This window comes from Manacus candei, unplaced genomic scaffold (assembly GCF_025592945.1).
Source record: "Manacus candei isolate 608988 ecotype Guabito, Panama unplaced genomic scaffold, ASM2559294v1 h1tg000065l, whole genome shotgun sequence".
In the NCBI taxonomy this organism is placed as follows: Eukaryota; Metazoa; Chordata; class Aves; order Passeriformes; family Pipridae; genus Manacus; species Manacus candei.
In genome coordinates, this window is record NW_026138113.1 from 2,522,048 (window position 1) to 2,539,642 (window position 17,595).

The following is a 17,595-nucleotide window of genomic DNA, read 5'->3' on the forward strand; positions in this document are numbered from 1 at the left end:
AGGTAAATGCTAATCTCTTCTGGAATGTTTCTGAATTTAAGTGTTCTTATGGCCCAAGTTTCTTCTCATCTGCAATATCTACTGCTTATGCTTACTTGCATGTTTGAAACTCCAAACTGAGGTGAAATTTCTAAGGTATTAACATGCAAAAGAATCTGAAAGTCGATGAAGGCAGAGAACAGGTACCTGCTGCAAGAATTTCTTGGTATTAAGAGAAGGCTTGTGCAGGGGAAGAAACCCCAACGTGCTGTGTGGCATGGGAGCTGTGTTGTGTTGAAATGCTGTAAGAGTGTGTGCACAAGAATGGAGCTCAAGCTTCTAGGATAAGGATGTGAGGTGATTTTTGAGGGAGAGACACTATTTTACATAGATGGGTGCAAAACCTTTTTTATGGGAGGCATTTAAAGGGATATTTAAAAAGCTGAATGATTTAATATTGACTGAAAGAAAAAGAGTATGTAGTTGCAGCAAAAGGACGGAAGTTCTCAATGTTGGAAAATAAACCATAGCTTTGTCTTTTGTCCTTGATGTTGTCCTCCATCAGAGCAGTTCTGAGTTGTTCTGTTCTCATCAGGCAGGAAGCTGGTGTGAGACGCAGGTGCTCTTAGGCAGTCTTAGGTTGGACTGTGTCTGTGGGACTGTGTGTCAGTGTGTTACATGAGTGAAGACAGCAGGTAGCCTCAGAATTTGGCTGTTGAGACTTACTCATCAATTCTCTGCTTTTTGTGCTGGTTTCTAATTGCTTTCCTGTGGTTGTGGGGTGAGGAGAAAAAATAATCTTTACGATGTGCCTTGCTGATTCTTTATTTATGCAAGGACATTTGTAAATGTGGGTTGTTCATTTTGTCAGCACCTGGATGATGTTTGGGTGCAGTCCTGTTAGATCTTCAGTGTTTGTTTTCACTGTACCTGCCTTCTCAGTGAGGTAGGAAGTCCTGCCTAAACACTGGGGAAGGATGCAAAAAAATATTTATAGAAAGTTACACTTAGAATATATGGTAACTTTGTTCAATTCTCTTTTTCATTGACTAGAACTGAATAGGCAGTCTGTCCTTTTACTTTCTGTTGTCCAGGGCCAAACTTAAAGTGCTGAAGCCTTCCATGGGCATACTGACAAAAGTTTTGGACCCATGGCAAGGAAAGCACTGGGCTTGTAGAAGTCACAGGCTGCAGGTATCAGTGTTCAGCAGTTTATAAACTCTTCAGATATAGAGTGGGAGCAAAGCAACTTGTATCAAAGCAACTTGTTGCCGAACTTCAGTTTGTTTGCAGATTATGTATTGGTGTTTCAAAAACTTTCTAAACAGATCTTTCTTTAAAATAACAGTCATAGTTTTAGCTTACAGTAGACACTGCCTATCTTCTCAGGAACAGCAAAGTTGTAGATCAGCTTAATTAGGGTGCATGGCCATAGCATAAGTGTGGATTACTGCTGGAGAGAACCCTTCTCCTCTTTCCCACTTGGTCTCTGCATGTTCTCGCTGCTCCCTTTGTGTCTGCACAAGCTGGACTGATGTGTCTGGGCACTGCTCTTGGGAGGAAAGGGGAAGGCTGTTTCTCAGATGTACAGGTTGCCTCACGTGGTGCACTGTCCCTGGAATGCCAGAGTCAGCACAGTGGAAGGACTGGAGCCACCTTTTTCAGCATGAGCCTCCACATGGCTGGTCTTGATGATTATGAAATTATTGGCTGTACACTGCAGAGGAATATTCCTGCAGTATTGCTCTTATTTTTGTAACTTCTGCCCAATCTTCCAACAAGAGCATGGCTTATCAAAATCAGTTTAGAAGCATGTGATAGATGTGAATAGTAGGTGAGTCCAGGCTTTAAAATTGGGGACTTTAAACAGACAGTTGTCACCCAGGAAGGAGTTTTTTGGGTTTATGATACTGTTATGTGAAAAATGCAAACTGAGCACTTTTTAGCAATCAGAACTCCAAAATGAGTGTTACCAATTGTTAAGAAAATAATAGGGAGCAAAATAGGAGATATTTAATATAAATAAATCAATAGCACACCTACCTCTCAAGTACTGAGTGCAGCATTTTGCCCTCCTTTCCCTTCAGAAAGGATGCAGAAAAACTGTAGAATGTGCAGGCAGGGCAACAGAGGTAATGGTCATAGAAGGACTTCTGGAGATTCTTAGTTCCCTGTGACTATTTCTGTGATGCTTGTTAGTGCAGCATGAGTGCATAGCAACAGTTAATTTATTCATATTGCAGTAATGTGAGGAAGTGTTATGAATTCACATGGAGAAACAAGGAGAGACTAAGGAATAACATGTCCAATAACCTTGATCCTGCATGTGTCAGCATTTTGGGACACTTTACTTATGCAGGAAGAACATCTCTTCCATTTTCAGAGCTGAATGCTTTGTGTCTCTGTAAATTCAAACTTTCTAAGTATGAAGATGGGGAACTGAAATATGAGGAGTCTACTTGGTTTGGCTGAAGAGGCTTAGTGTTATGTATGAGTTTATAATTGAGACTTACAGACCTGGCTTTGGCTGGCTACTGTGAGGCCACCTTTACTTGTTGAACATGCATCTCTCTCTGCTTTTCTGAAAGCAAACAAGCCCCCTCTTAGCTCTGTATGTGTCCTAGCCTGTCTGTGGTGTCATGCAAGCTAGTTAGTGCAGTACTTGAATGCACATCTTTTTCTGATATGGTGATGCTTAAAATGTATGACACACTGTTCTGGGGGGATGGTGACCCAGACAAAATCTGTAGTAGACTGCTATGGCAACTTTTTACGAGTTGGTGTGACATTATCTGTTATCAGAAGGGCTCGGTTCCGTTCACAGGCTGGCATGGATGAAAGAAGGCTGTAAAGATGCTTGTGTAGTCTGAGCTCCCAGAAAGTCAGAAGTGAGCTTTGGTGAGCATGAACTAAAAGTTCAGTTGTTGAACATAATCCTAAAGTTTGGCTCCTGTTTGAGAACCACTTCCCTCTTACCAGATACTTGGTAGGCTACGTTGCCCTTGGGGTCAGATGACTCCGTCAATATTCCATCTGATGAGGTGAAGCTACTCTTGAATGTTTTTGCACGCTCTTTTCATACCAGTGCCACCAGACAGTAATGTCACAGGCTTTGTTTGTTTCAGAAAAGGTGGTTCTATTTGGGGTGTAATAAAATGATGGTGTCAACTTGATATATTTATTTTTAAAACAGGATTCTCTGCAATATCCACACAGCTAGGATTGCTCTTCCCTCTGCTTTTCTACTGACTTCCACACTGCTATGAAGTAGGTGTATATGGCACAGGTTTGGAGGGGTTTTGAAGCACGGCCATCTGAAGCACTTATGTGAAGTCTTGTGGAAGTTATTAAACAGAGTTGTGTTTTTTAAAGGATTTCTGACCCAAGTTGTCATGATTCTGGGATCAGCTGTCTTTGGAACCTGGCTTTTCTGGAGAGAGGCAGATGATATGAATGAGAGTACCTTGCAGAATGCTGTTTCTGCCTGTTTCAATTGGGAAGTCGTGTTCTATTCATTTGACAGGTGGCTCAAATCACAGCAATTCCCATTTCTAATGTTCTGGAAAAGCAAATGTGAGGTACAATGAATTCCTCATGTTCTCAAGTTTACTTTTAACCATGCTACTGAAACAACCTATGTTTTCTTCATTCTTTTACTTATATATTGGTAGGGTAAGAAATAAAAAAAATACGCAGCAGTATGAGAACAGCATGAAGCCTTTAGGTACAGTACCAGTGTTACAGACCTCTTTCTTCTCCCAGAGGATGCCAGCCCCCATCAGACTGCGGGAGTTGATCCGGACCATCCGGACAGCAAGAACCCAGGCAGAAGAGCGTGAGATGATCCAAAAGGAATGTGCTGCTATCCGGTCGTCCTTCCGAGAGGAAGATAACACATACCGATGCAGAAACGTGGCAAAGCTGCTGTATATGCACATGCTGGGATATCCTGCACATTTCGGACAGGTAGGTCAGAATTCAGTGCCCTCTGTGCAAATGCCAGTCTGCCTTCTGGTTTTGGGCACGTTGACTTGTTCAGAGCATTCCTGCGTGCGGTTTTGCTTTGTTCCTTTGGGATGTTTTGAGGTGTGTTTTCATGTATGATCTGCACTTACATCAGTTAGTTTGGACTTTGTTAGTGATATCTGCTGTTTGGGGACTTAATGTATTTTGTTTTGAAACTTAGTCTGCTTTTACCATACTGTCTCCCACCTCATCGCTTGTGTTTCTGCAGAGCAGTGGTGCTTAAACCACAGTCCAAGACAGAGATATTTTTAGATGGGTTCAGAACAGCACTTTGGATTTTTATCTCTGGTGGAAAATACCAGATACTTCAAAGGAGTTTCTATACCCTTTTTCTTCTAAAGCAGACAAGAGCTGGTGTGTTCCCAGCAATCAGAAGTTGTGTTCCTTAACCATCTTAGTGAGGTGACATGGAGAATGCAGGTATGAGTTTTCCATCTCTTGGCTTATTTTTGATGTGCTATTTTTGACACAGATTGTAGAAAAGGGAGACAAGAAGATGAAAGTTCTTGATCTACAAGTTCTTGACAGGGTTAGCTTTGCTCAGTCTTTGGGGCACAATCTGTTTTGCTTAGAAGTCAGTAAGTGTCCTGTTAGTGGTAATCTAACCTAGGTCTTCAGTAAAGTTGCAGTCAGTCAGATTGTTGTATCCCGTCAAGTAACTTCATGTCTTGTGAGTCTATCCGTTCATGATTGGATTTACCAATCCTGATATGTATCACTGAAACAGTAAGCTCAAACTAGTGAAATCAAAATGCAAATAGTGTTAGGGAGTGAGTGTGAGCTGTGCTTTTCCATATAAAGTGCATCATCTTACTTCTGTATCATTGGATTCTTCCCTCAGTATAATGAGTTGTTGAGTAAGAGCAAGTGAATTTGTGCATTATTAGGTCTTTAATGCTTTTCATAGCCAGGCTCCCTCGTCCAAGAGAGAAACTTCCTGTCACAAAAATTAGGGCTTAAATATCTTAGAACTGTAAGAATAATGATAAGTGTTACAGATAAGTGTCATTGAGAATTTCTCTGTTTGGTTTATGTTACAAACATGTTTAAATTTCATTCTTTTGTTTTGTTACTCAAGTATTTAATGCCATTCACTTACGAGTTGGACTCAATGATCCTTGTGGGTCCCTTCCAACTCAGTATATTTTGTGATTCTGTAACATATAGAAGATTAGATCAGATATCAGATATCTAGTAACTTGCAGTTTCTGCTTTGGTCGGTAGTGGTAAATTCACTCTCAGTGAAAGAAGGATAAAGCAGATTTTTCAATATCTGTTGTTGCCAGGATTGCTACATCTCAAGAAGAAGCATCTATTCTGACTGTTTTGGGAGCAGGGCACTTCATTCGATGCCCTTGGTTGTCATGGAGTTTATCAGCTGCACTTTCAGGAAGGCTCCTTCAGGAACCACTTGTCAGCACCCCAGTGCTGAAAAGGGGTTTTAACAAGTGTTCTCCAAGTGAGTGACTTAGAGACCTTCGCATGTCCTCAATGCTTTTTACTGGAAGGAATCTTTCAAGATGGTGCTGTTGTGTAGGAGGAGTGTGGTTTGTGTGAGCTGGGGACCTGTTGAGGACACATGCTGTTCCAGCAGTGGAGTGGAGCAGAGAGACAGTCCTGTGTTGTAGACAGGAAGCTTCTGAGTATGACAAGATAAATACGCAGGACAGATGTTTTGGTGAAAAACAGGAGAGCCACAAGTGGTGGTAGTCTCTCTTAAGGCTGTAAGCAGCCTGCAGCTAACAGTGTGGGCGGAGTAACCAGGAGTGAATGGTCAGTATTGTTCTTTCCGAGCCAGGGATCCTCAACTTTCACCCAGGATATCTTGTACACAAAGACAAGCATGAGCAAGCTGTCTCTTGAGCATGTGCAAAGGCCATTTGTGCAAGTTCAGAAGTTGTCAGACAGCCCAGACAAATGGTCAAATAACGTTACTATTGTCATTGTGTCTGTTTGCAAAAAAATTGTAGTTGGTAGAGTGGTTATGTCAGTAAAAGTTGGGTAAGTTGTAGTCTTGTTACATGCCAGTACTGTATTAGCTTTGCTAATGTATCTGTTACAGTACTGATGTAGCAGATTTTAATTGTTCCTTTGAATGAAATGGATATAACAGTATCAAGATTTTTACCACTAATTGACCTAGTAAGAGCTTCAGCTGATCATGTTTCTTAGCGTTGCTGTGCATGTATCTAGTTTGCATGTATTTATATACAAGTAAAGCAAGAATTCATCAGCCTTTCATGGGGTAAACTTCACTAATATCTTTTAAATTCAAAAGTACTAGAAATATATCTTAAAGTATCTGTTGCAGTCATCAGTTTTCTTATGTTCTTCCTCAGTCATTCATCTTCTGCCTTTGTTGGCTCTCATACTGTAGCTTAGATGTCATCAATTTTACATTGCATTTTTGCAGAGGATTGTATAAGAAAGTATCTTGTAAAGCCAGGAAAAAAGTTGATTCACAGGTGCATTATTCTCTTACAGAAAGCACAGGAAAGATGAGAGCTCGATATCTAGTGTTCTGTACCTTATCCCTGGTTGATCTTACCCATTTGTGCAAATTCAGTTATCTGTGTGGATGACTGGTCTTATTGTTCAGAGGTGTTTATTCTAGGTTTTCATCCCCTTTAAACCAGCAAACTGAACTTACTTGCTTTCAAGCTTTTTGTTACTGGTTTGTCACCCTGCACTAGCTGGGCATTCACACATGACGACAACTTGCCCAGTTGAGTGTGTGTTCTGATGCCACATGGTTGTGAGAACTTAGCAGTGATGAGGCCATAGCACTTTCTATGGCGCTTCAACTTTCATTTTCTTACCAGTGTCCTGTGCAACTTTCCCCTTGTGATGTGTGTGCTTCTTGCATCTCTCCTGTACCCGTTGCCCTGTTCAAGCTTCCATCTAGCTGGGGCCGTGAATCCCTTTTCCCAACACCCTGTATCTCTGCCTGTGCATGCCTCCTTTACTTCCTTTGCAATGGATCTCTTGCCAGCTCTGTCTGACCCCTCCTCAAACTCATCATGTACACCTACTTGCTGCCCCAGCTAATTTGTAAAGCAGACTTACAGGAAGTGTTTGTGAGGGAGAGATCTTTACTTTCCTGACAGGAAAGTAGATGTTGATTATACTTGGTTAGTTTTCTGTTATAGAAAAATATTTTAGTGCATAGTAATGTCAGAATATCTCTGTTTTGGTTTGGGTTGTTTTTTTTTTTTTTTTGCATTAAGAAAGTGCTAAGTTTAAAAATGGGTTAGCAATTAAATTCTTAATCAGCAGAGTGCAAGTGGCAGCTATGTGTGTTGTTTTTGGGATTTCCTCTATGGTATTGGATACAGTTGCTGTTGCTACACAGTGAAGGGAAGTTTGTAGTGGCTACAATGCACATGATTTTGGTAGACTTCTGGTGTTCCAGCAGAGATTAAAGAGCAATGCAGAAACTTAACTGTCTCTGACAGTCTCTGGTTTACCTAGGTAGCAAGTTAGTTACAGATCATAATAACAAAACTTGGTTTTAGAATCATAGAATCCTAGAATGGTCTGGGTTGAAAGGGACCGTAAAGGTCATCAAGTTCCAACTGCCATGGGCAGGGACACCTTCTACTAGACCAGGTTGCTCCAAACCCCGTCCAACCTGGCCTTGAACACTTCAAGGGGTGGAGCAGCCACAGCTTCTATGGGGAACCTGTGCCAGGGCCTGAGCACCCTCACAGGCAAGAACTTCTTCCTAATAACTAACCTAAACCTGCTCTTTTTTCATTTGAAGCCATTGCCTCTTTTCCTATCACTACATGCCCTTGTTTTGACAACTTACAGAGCATTGATCCTCTCTCTGGTAGATAAATACAGGCTCTTAAGTCTGGTTCAGAAGTTTCTGGTGCAGAGTTAACAAGATCTAGATTTCTAGATCTTTACAATTTTGTTTTTAGTGATGGATCTATGATCTCTATCAATATGTTATCGTTTACTTTTGTGATGTGACATAAACCCACATATCTGGTATGTCTGAGGTCATGGAAGGCCAACAGTGTCTGACCAAGAGGCAGGAGCTGCTAGTGACCTTCCTGCTGGCTTGCTGGGAACTTTGGGCAGGTCATTTAACTTTTCTTGGTTTTCCACATCACCAAAATGGGAATCAAATACACTTTCAACAATGCATTCTAAGAGACCTATATTAGTATGCATCAAAATTCAAACTGTTTCTTCTCTAACTAAGAAGTAGTTTTAAGCTAATTGTCTTTTTTTTTTCCTCTTTTTTCTTTTTTTTTTCCAGTTGGAGTGCCTCAAGCTCATTGCCTCTCAGAAATTCACAGACAAGCGCATTGGGTATTTAGGTGCCATGTTGCTGCTGGATGAGAGACAGGATGTCCATCTTCTTATGACCAATTGCATCAAGAAGTAAGGGTACCACCTCTCTCTCCATCAACACATGCTCTGAGGTTTCAGGATCAGAAAGTACACTCTTGACAGTGATGTTTTGAGTACTTCAGGTTTTTTTCCCCTTGTGTTAGAAAAGTGGTATCTTCAATTTGTTGTATGCCTTTGATCTTAATAAGGCTGTTGTAGTATTGCACTGTATTGGATGATCCTGCTTCCTTAGTGGGAAGAGAATATAAAATTGCATTGGTTTGGAAGAGGCATATGTAGAAAGCAACACATATTGTCCTGTGTTTGTTTGCTTCTGCTGATGAGCTCTGGAGAGTCGTCAAGGAGCAAGGCTGTGTATCTTACTTTCTCTTTAGGGTTGCCCTGACAGTCCTGATGAATGGTTTTCCTTGGAAGCAGGGCAGCAACTTGGGATGTACTGTCTGTGTGTCATTTTGCTGAAATGAGACGAGAAGGGATGGGAATTAATTTTTTTTTAACATTTTTCTTCTCTCAGCAAAATGATTTTAAACTGGGACTTTTCTACATCATAGTATAGTAAATGACAATTAGTGTGTTTCCAGTAATGTTACTTTCAAGATGGATGGGAGCAGGAGTGGAACAGCTGGGTTCTGGGTGACTTACCCAAAGGCCTGTTTGTTTGTGTGTGGTGTGTCTGTTTTTATTATGATTTACTTTTAGCACATAAGCCTCTCATATATGAGCAAGTAAAGCACTGATCTTCACTTAGACTGTAGCCTCAAAGTGCTTGGAAAGAAACTTGATAAAACTGCAGGCCTGAGGATCTGCTAACTTTGGACCCAGTGTCCAGGAGATAAGAGATGTTTGTGTAAAGATCTTCCACTGAAATGCCATACCTATGAGACTCTTCCTTTAGAACCAGGCTGCAGGTTAACACCTTTTGATTGTTTATACTACAGTGAATTTGATAAGGGTGTCGTGAGTTTGAACTGGGAATGGGTCAGGCTGAAGCTGAGCAAAAATGGTGGAGAGCTTCCTGCTACCTCCCTGGGTTGTTTATTGATTTCTCCTTTGGCTTTCTGTATCTACCACTTTGTCTTGCTTTTATCTAGACATTAAGGGATTTGATTTATGTCATTGTTTTTAATTATTTTATAGCAAGACCTAGATTTTTGATACAAAAGGGTGAGCACCCTCTTGAAGCAGGTACTTGCTAAACACACAGCTTTATGTAGCTGCCAAAAATTTGTTAAAGGAAGGAAACAAAAAACCAACCCATTTAGTAGCATGTGCTATCTGTTCCTTCATCCGCATGTTGCCATAACTACTTGGTGTTACAACCAGGATACTGTTCTCTCTCTCTTCTGCACCTCCTGTGTGTTGGGTTACCCACCACTGGTTTCCCTGGCTCTTCCATGGTGCAGTCCCCAGCTCCCCTTGCCTCCCAAGCCAGAAGCTATATTTTTTACTTTCTTCAACAGTGAATCCTGGGTGCTGTGGCAACATGAGTACCAAACACAGATGGAGAAGTAGTGTGCAGACAGGTTTTAAAGGCTGTTGGGATTGCCGTGTGGAACCTATGTTGTCTTGTGCTTTGTGTGACATTGGTACTTGGCCTCATGAATAGTATCTCCTGTCAGGTGGTTTAACTTCTTATTAACCACTTTTCACAACTTCCTTAGGCATATGAATAGGAAGAATTGCTGAACAGAATTCCTGTATGGTTTATTTTCAAGGTGTGTGAGTGGTGGGGTTTGCAGCTTTTGGTCAGGATAGAGGATACTTTTACGTAGATTCTTCTATCCTGTTTGGTTTGTAAATGCAGGAGCTAAAGTCTGTCCTAGAACATGTTTCATATGGGACAGCCCACAGAGTCACTGCAGGTCTGTACTTCATGTTAATTTCTTTTCTGCACTCAAGTTCCAAAATACAATGTTCTGGTTTTAGAAATTTTAATGGAATTCTGTGTGGTCTTCCTTCTTCTCAGCTCAGTCTCTGGATACCCACCTGATAGTTGAACCAAGTATTTTATCTTTTTAATTGAGGATTCTAAGTAGAAGTAGTAGCAAACCCTGTGGTACATGCACTCAAAGCTGCTGTCGTTCCCAAATTGTGCTCCCACATAGCTGAGAATCTGGAAGGTTCTTTTGGACCATGTGTGCAGCTGGTTAGATGACTGTAGTTATAGATGCCTTTTTCTGTGTGTTATTCGGTTTCTCTGTGTACATGCTGATTGACTTTTTTTTAATTCTCCTTTACAGTGACCTTAATCACAGCACACAGTATGTGCAGGGGCTGGCACTCTGTACTCTTGGCTGCATGGGCTCCTCAGAAATGTGCAGAGACCTTGCAGGAGAGGTGGAAAAGCTCCTCAAAACTTCCAACTCCTACCTGAGGAAGAAGGTACTTCGGGAAACTTTTTAATACTTTTTTATGTGGATTAAAAGGCAAGATTGATTGAATACCCTGGTAATATATGGAATATTAGATGACTGAGATGACAGTGGCTGAATATTTTCCCATTGTGCAAGACAGAGCTCCCTGTCTGTCAATAGCAGGAATGTGTGTAAGCCTCTAAAAGACAGGCCTCCAATGGGTGAGGCAGTTGTTTGTATTTTTGTACTCTCTATCCTAAAGTTATTGATGGTAATGTGAACACCTGACCCTCCACAGACATTAACCCCAAACTCATGGTCATCAGTTTTATTTCTTGACAGATAAGTCCAGAGAAACTTTAATTATTAGCAGTGCAGACTGGTATCTGAAGATTTGGACCTATTTGGTGTCTTCTGTTGATGATGGTGGTGACAGTAGTAAGAGAGCTAGAAAGGTTAAGGTCTCGAAATGTGAAAACACAAATTTTCTTGTTTCTGCAGCAAATGTGCCATAATACCTGCAGAGTGTGATCACCCTCCTTCTTCTAGATTTATTTACTGATAAATTTTGGGGAGAGTGTGGAGCTGTAAGATTTAGGAAGAGGTGCATTGTTACTTCTTTGTCTAGTGCTGGATCTAGAGAGAGATTGGAGAGAAAGCAAAGCTAAGAGGTTTTGCTGTATTCTGGGAAGAGGCCCTTAGTGCAATTCTCAAGCAGCTGCAAAGAATAGTTTTTCCTGTTGCTTTGGCATCCTAGAAAAAAAGAGGCTTTTTTTTTTTTTTTCTCCAAAAAACCCTGAAAGTATACTTTTGTTTCTCATAGCACCCATCACCTACAGGAGGAAGTTATTTTGTGGGGAAGGAGATGATATTCAAGGGAAAGTAAATGAGCCATAATTTGACATAAGTTTAATTATTTGCTTCCAATGCATTATCTCTTCCCTAGCAATAGGAAGACAGGCTGAAGTAGCCCTGTTAAAGGCAGAGTTGCTTTGCAGACAGTAGAACTTCTGATGTGAATAATGTAGAAGTGAACCATTGCTAGTGGGAGTATAGCTTGTAGCTCAGTGCTCCCGCACCCCAATTCATGGTAGTTTTATTGAACATTCTTCTGTGATGCTGTTTAGTGAAAAAATTTACCATAAACTTTCCAGACCTTTGTGTATCATGAAGTCTGTGACAGTTCCCACTATGGCAGATGTTCTCAGAAGGGGTATTGCTGTCATTGCAGTCTATACTAACTGAGGTGTTTTTCCTATCCAGGCAGCCCTGTGCGCTGTTCATGTCATCAGAAAGGTGCCTGAACTCATGGAGATGTTCCTGCCAGCCACCAAAAACTTGCTGAATGAGAAGAACCATGGTAATAGCTGAGAGAGTACTTAGGAAGGCTAGACCATTCTCTACAGGATAGTGCACTCGCTACCTAAGCCTTTAGTTTGGAGGGAACTTTTGAGGTCTATTTGCATGATTTGTTTCTTCCCATTTCTATGCAATGAAAACAAATGTCATTCAGAAGGAAGGGATGTGTAGGATTCTGCTAGTCAGCAGGACTTTTACATGGCATAGGTGACAAAAGGAACTCTCTCGCTGTGTTTTGTTACACTTCAGAGTAGTGGGTGAAATGGGAAAGTTTTGGATTTTTATCCAATACACTGCCTAAAGTGACTCTAAAGTGCAGTTTTTAGGTTTGGTTGGGTTTTTTTTGTGTGTAATCTTTCTCTAGATGGAGTTCTGAGACTGTCTGAGGAATGCCCAGTCCAGGTCACATAAGGTCAGCTAGGCTACCTAAATCAGAAGAGAAAATCAGGAAGTATGAGAAACCCAACATCCACAATGCCATTGATCCTTCTGGAGTCTTTTGTTTGTACAGAACTGTAGAGTGGTAGGATTTAGAAGGGTCCTTAGGGGTCATGTAGCCCAACTATGTCTGTTACTGTATGTTTAGTTTATGGAAATTTCTGCAGAGCAAGTCCAGTTTCCCTCCTCCTTTGACCTTTAGTTACAGATCTAAGACATGAGTACATTGCTGTCTGCCTCCCCTTGGGCACAGCTGCAATCACAAATACCTGTAGTGGTAGATACGTTGAATTCAAGAATACTATTTTTTTAATGATTTCCTGTTGTTTTCTTATGATCTTTGTCACGTGTCTGGAGCCAATGGAGTTATGTTAAATGTAGATACGTTTTTCTTTTCCCCACCTCACATTTAGGTGTTCTTCACACATCAGTTGTCCTTCTCACAGAGATGTGTGAGAGAAGCCCAGACATGCTTGCACACTTTAGAAAGGTAAGTGTGAACTGGTAATATTGCAGAATTAATATTCATGGCCTTTTAATAAAATCCTTATAAGTCTTTGGGTGTAGACTTTAATGATACTGTCTGCTTGTTATCTAAATTTTTTTAAAAAGGTATTAAATGTGTGAATCTTGTGTGTATCCAGCCTAATCTCCTTCAGTAAGTTGGGTAAATTACAGAACATCAGTCTTAAGATTGTGCAGTATAAAACATCCTAAAGTTAGATTTGAAGTGTTGCCTTTGATGGTCCCTTAGGGTTTTTTCCAGTTTTCCAGTCTTTGTATCTAATTGCATAGTGACACTATAATCACAAATGTAACAAACATAAAGAGACAAAGATGAAAAACCAAAGCTTATGCCAATACCTGAATGCCTTAACCACAGCCACACAATTGTATAAACTCAGGTCAAAAATACCCATGAGAGTGCTATAGATACCTCATGCCTGGTTCAGGCTGTACTACATCATTTTCCATTTTAACTTAAGGGTTTGAGAGTCAGTGTCTCTCTTCCTCCTCTGGTTAGGAATGTTTGCTTCCCACCACCCCCCGGACTTCATTTTTTGCTATAATTTGCTGAGAATATTATTGCTGTGTGAAAGAGTACCAATAGAAGGGCATCTTAAAATTGCCTTGATTGTCATTTTGACTTCTTGGTCAAAGAAGGAGAAACTGAACAAAGCTGGTAGAACAGAACTGGCCATTTGCTCCTCTGAAAAGTCTTAAAGGTGTTTGTTTATTTGCATGCCCAGATTACTGTTCTTGGCTTGTCTGTATCATTAGGAATTTCAAACTGTGCATCCTTTGGTGCATTTTCCCTTGCCCTGATTGCATATATCAAAGCAGGAATGAAACTCGGATGAGGTTCATTTTGCAGGTACCATCTCTGCTACTAATGCTCAGTTAAGATGATAGATATGGGAAAAGAAGGAAGAGCTGAGTCCACAAAATTTAGTTACTAGGTACATTGTTTCTAGCTATTTCTTGTGGTTGTTTATGCTGTGAATGGTGCAACATTGACCTGTGCCTAATACTCGCTTCGTCTGTTTTGTCCCTTTTGTCTGATTGGAATCCTGCTGAGTTAGAATGAAAAGGTAAGAGTTAATTTTTCTAGATGGTGCATGTTTGCCTTGAATCTGTAGATGTTTGTCTCTTGTGAGGCAGTGCCTGTTAATGACACATTTGTGATTGATGCTGCATGCTTAGATCAACTGTACTGTCTAATGCTCTTTGTATGCTGATCTTGTCACTTAAACCTCTAGACCCATGGCAGCCCTGAATCTCAGTTGTGGCCTTCTCCAATCATCAGCCTGTTTTCCTCGCTCTCTCTCATTTGAGGAATACTTCAGGGAATTTTTTTGTACCTGTACAAGCTGTAGCCCTGGACTTTCTTCGTTTCACAGACTTGGCTTTGTGTTTTGCCTGAATCATGAGGCAACCTTGGGTGATTCCCAAAAGGGAGCAGGACAGACAGGTGTTTACCTGCCTCTAGGAGGCTGTAAAGCCTTACTGTGCTAAAAAGAGCTACCAAGTCCAGCTGCAGTGCTGATATTCTTCATGGGTATAATTTGTACTCCAGAAGATAGGGGGGCAGCCCTCAACTGATCTCCAGGGCTGTAATGTTTCTCTCTGTTTGTCCTCAGTCCTGATAACTCTTGCATGTTGGAAGGCAAAGAAAATGTTCATCAGGGTTCTAGAAATGCTCTGCTTGTCTTTGTCTTGAGGGAAAATGTTGCAGCACCTTTTGATTTCCTCTTTAAGGCAGATATAGGAAATTCAGGGTTGCTTTTGTTTGTGTGTTTAGTTAAATGCATGTTTTCAGAGTAGTATGTATGTCCTGAAGAGCAAAGGTAGGAACAAAAAGAGACGATGGGGAACCTCAGCTGGTTTCCTTCTTGCACTGTGCCACAAGTGTAAATTTAGTACTTTAAAGATACAATATGGTGCTCCAGTCCCAGCTTAACTGTATCTAGTTGTGCCTTAGCTAAGCTGTAAGTATTCATATAGCATTAGCTCTAGCTGTGCAGGTTGAACTTTGTGGAAGAATCTAGACTGACTTGCTTTCAAATACAAGATTTGTTCTTGGACCTGTACTTCAGAGCTGGGATTGGGGAAAGAACAACACTCTAATTGGACAACTCTCTTCTTCACAGCTTGTTCCCCAATTAGTTCGTATTCTGAAGAACCTTATCATGTCTGGATATTCACCAGAGCATGATGTGTCTGGGATCAGTGACCCCTTTTTGCAGGTAAGAACTGATGCAAAGTGACTGATAGCTTTAATTCTAGTACTGTGTTTTGAGCCTTAGGTGTGATGAGGTGGCAATCTCAGGGCAGCTGTGTTGATTTTAAGATTTTTGTGACTTCATTAGAGCTGATTGTGAAAATGCTCTTCATCTGCCCTAGTGAAAGACACCTGCCTTAGTTTAACCAGCAGTTGTAGTGCCTTACCCCACCCACGTCATGTGACAAAAGAGAGAAGGCTGTGCCTGGTAGTGAGGGGGCTCTGAACGGTTCTGGTTAGTGGGAAGAAAATGAGCACAACATAAGCATGTTCTTATTGATAAAGGTCTTACTCAGGATAAGCATTTTGCTTAAGAATGGAAATCAGCAGCTTGTTTTGCTTCTTTGCCACTCCTCATAAAGTGTAGTGGGCATTTCATGACCCATGTCAAGCACTGCTGTCCAATGAGCTTTTCTTTCCTTTATTTTGTCAAATAGGTACGAATCCTGCGGTTACTAAGAATTTTAGGGAGAAATGATGATGATTCTAGTGAAGCAATGAATGATATACTTGCACAGGTGAGGTCTGAAAGGTTGATGAGTGGTTTAAACTCTCTCTTGGTTTTTTAATAATTTGGAGTCAGCAGCTCTGGGGAGGATACAGCTGCTTGTCATGGTGGGTGGAATTTTGCTGAAAGAGATAATGTTCACAAGTGTGATGCTGTTTGCTAGGGATTAGTTACTTTCACTGCTTGTTCTGCACAACAGCACAAAGGGGAACTGCTTTGCTTGTGTTGGAGTTGCTTATTTTGTTTCCTTTCTTCAGGTTGCCACTAACACAGAAACAAGTAAAAATGTGGGAAATGCCATTCTATATGAAACTGTGCTGACTATTATGGACATAAAATCTGAGAGTGGCCTGAGAGTAAGTTGCCTTTGCTATGACCTGTGTTTTTTTCCTAGGATTGTGTGTTAGAGTAATTTGTTTGGAGGGCATGAAGCAAGGTTGTTTCACCTGAACACAGCTCTGCAGTTGACTCTAGATAAGACTGTAGCCTTTTTAGGAAGTGGTGTTTGTTTTTGGTTTTGGGGTTTTTTAATAACAAAAATTAAAAAGCAGAACTTCCTGCAGACTGTGTTTCCTTGAGTGCAGGTGAGAGCCTGTGCTCGTGTTTCTTAGCTTCTCTGCTTAGGCAGCTCTTGGAGTTCTTTTTGGCTAAGAACCACAATAGTAGTTTTGAATCTTGCCTTTAAGATCACCATGAGATGATGAAGATGACCAGCAGCCTTTTTAGATCACTGACCTTCCCTAACTCTTTCTGCAGGTCTTAGCCATTAACATCCTAGGCCGTTTCTTATTAAACAACGACAAAAATATTAGGTAAGTTGTGCAAAGCATGTTTTGACAACACCCAGTTTAAAATGTGTGAGAAGCAATTACATAAAGATGATGCTGAGGTGGAGCTTTCCAGGAGACCCTGTTGGGATCACTGCTGTTGGGATTAGTGTGGCTGTCAAGCTTGCTGCTTTCTTGATGCATTCTTTTCTCTGCAAACTGTGGCCCTGCCCTTCTTAGTTGATAAGCCTGGGTGTATGATCTAATTCTTAACTTGTAGTTTTTAATCAGGTCCACCTTTTTTTCTAATAACCCGTGAATCCCCTGTGTTGTCCCAAGTAGTCTGTGGTGCAATTCAAATCGGAGATGGCATTGGAGATCTGACAAATTAGGCAAAGACTGTGTGCTGGTGGAAACAAGGGAGTTCAGTTGCGCTTTGGTCACTCTTAACTTGGACATGGAATTGCTGTAACTGCTAGAATTGAGTCCCATCTCTACAGGCAGTTGGATATGGCAAATCATGATATGGGTTGCAGACTTCAGCCGTGGGAATTGTGACTCGTGCTAGTTTGAGTGTAATATCCATGGATGTCTAATCTTTAATTGCCCTATTTTTCAAAATCTTTTTGAAGGCTGGACAGCTGATCTGAGCCCAGGAACTGGGGCAGGTGCTTGTCTAGGCAGTGGGGTGTTGTTAGGCACGTTACAGCTTAGTGTGGTAACTCACCTGTGAAGACAGGCCAGGCAGTCCCCTGGAGGATTTCCATTTGTTACTGAGTACAAGAGAATCCTGTTCTGTTGGAAAATAAGACCAAGTTTGGGGCAGGGGCAGTGTCTGTGCACAGAAATCAAATGGCTGCTGTCAGCTACTGATGACTGTGTGTCCTTGTCGCAGATATGTAGCTCTGACGTCGTTGTTGAAAACGGTGCAGACAGACCATAATGCAGTGCAGCGGCACAGGAGCACCATTGTGGACTGCCTGAAGGATCTGGATGTCTCCATTAAAAGGTAATGGA

The 17,595-nt window shown here is 41.2% G+C and overlaps 1 protein-coding gene across 3 annotated transcripts in view; it reads left to right on the top strand.

Moving 5' to 3' along the window:
- Positions 1 to 17,595, top strand: part of AP1G1 (adaptor related protein complex 1 subunit gamma 1) — a 40,629-nt gene that overhangs the window by 5,595 nt on the left and 17,439 nt on the right. For all 3 annotated transcript variants that reach the window (XM_051805593.1, XM_051805590.1, XM_051805592.1), the window contains exons 2-11: positions 3,742 to 3,945; positions 8,276 to 8,400; positions 10,611 to 10,752; positions 11,988 to 12,084; positions 12,935 to 13,011; positions 15,173 to 15,268; positions 15,741 to 15,821; positions 16,069 to 16,167; positions 16,568 to 16,623; positions 17,474 to 17,587. In XM_051805593.1, coding sequence (XP_051661553.1) covers positions 3,745 to 3,945; positions 8,276 to 8,400; positions 10,611 to 10,752; positions 11,988 to 12,084; positions 12,935 to 13,011; positions 15,173 to 15,268; positions 15,741 to 15,821; positions 16,069 to 16,167; positions 16,568 to 16,623; positions 17,474 to 17,587 — 1,088 coding nt within the window. In that variant the 5' untranslated portion in view covers positions 3,742 to 3,744. The remainder of the gene's footprint in view (positions 1 to 3,741; positions 3,946 to 8,275; positions 8,401 to 10,610; positions 10,753 to 11,987; positions 12,085 to 12,934; positions 13,012 to 15,172; positions 15,269 to 15,740; positions 15,822 to 16,068; positions 16,168 to 16,567; positions 16,624 to 17,473; positions 17,588 to 17,595) is intronic.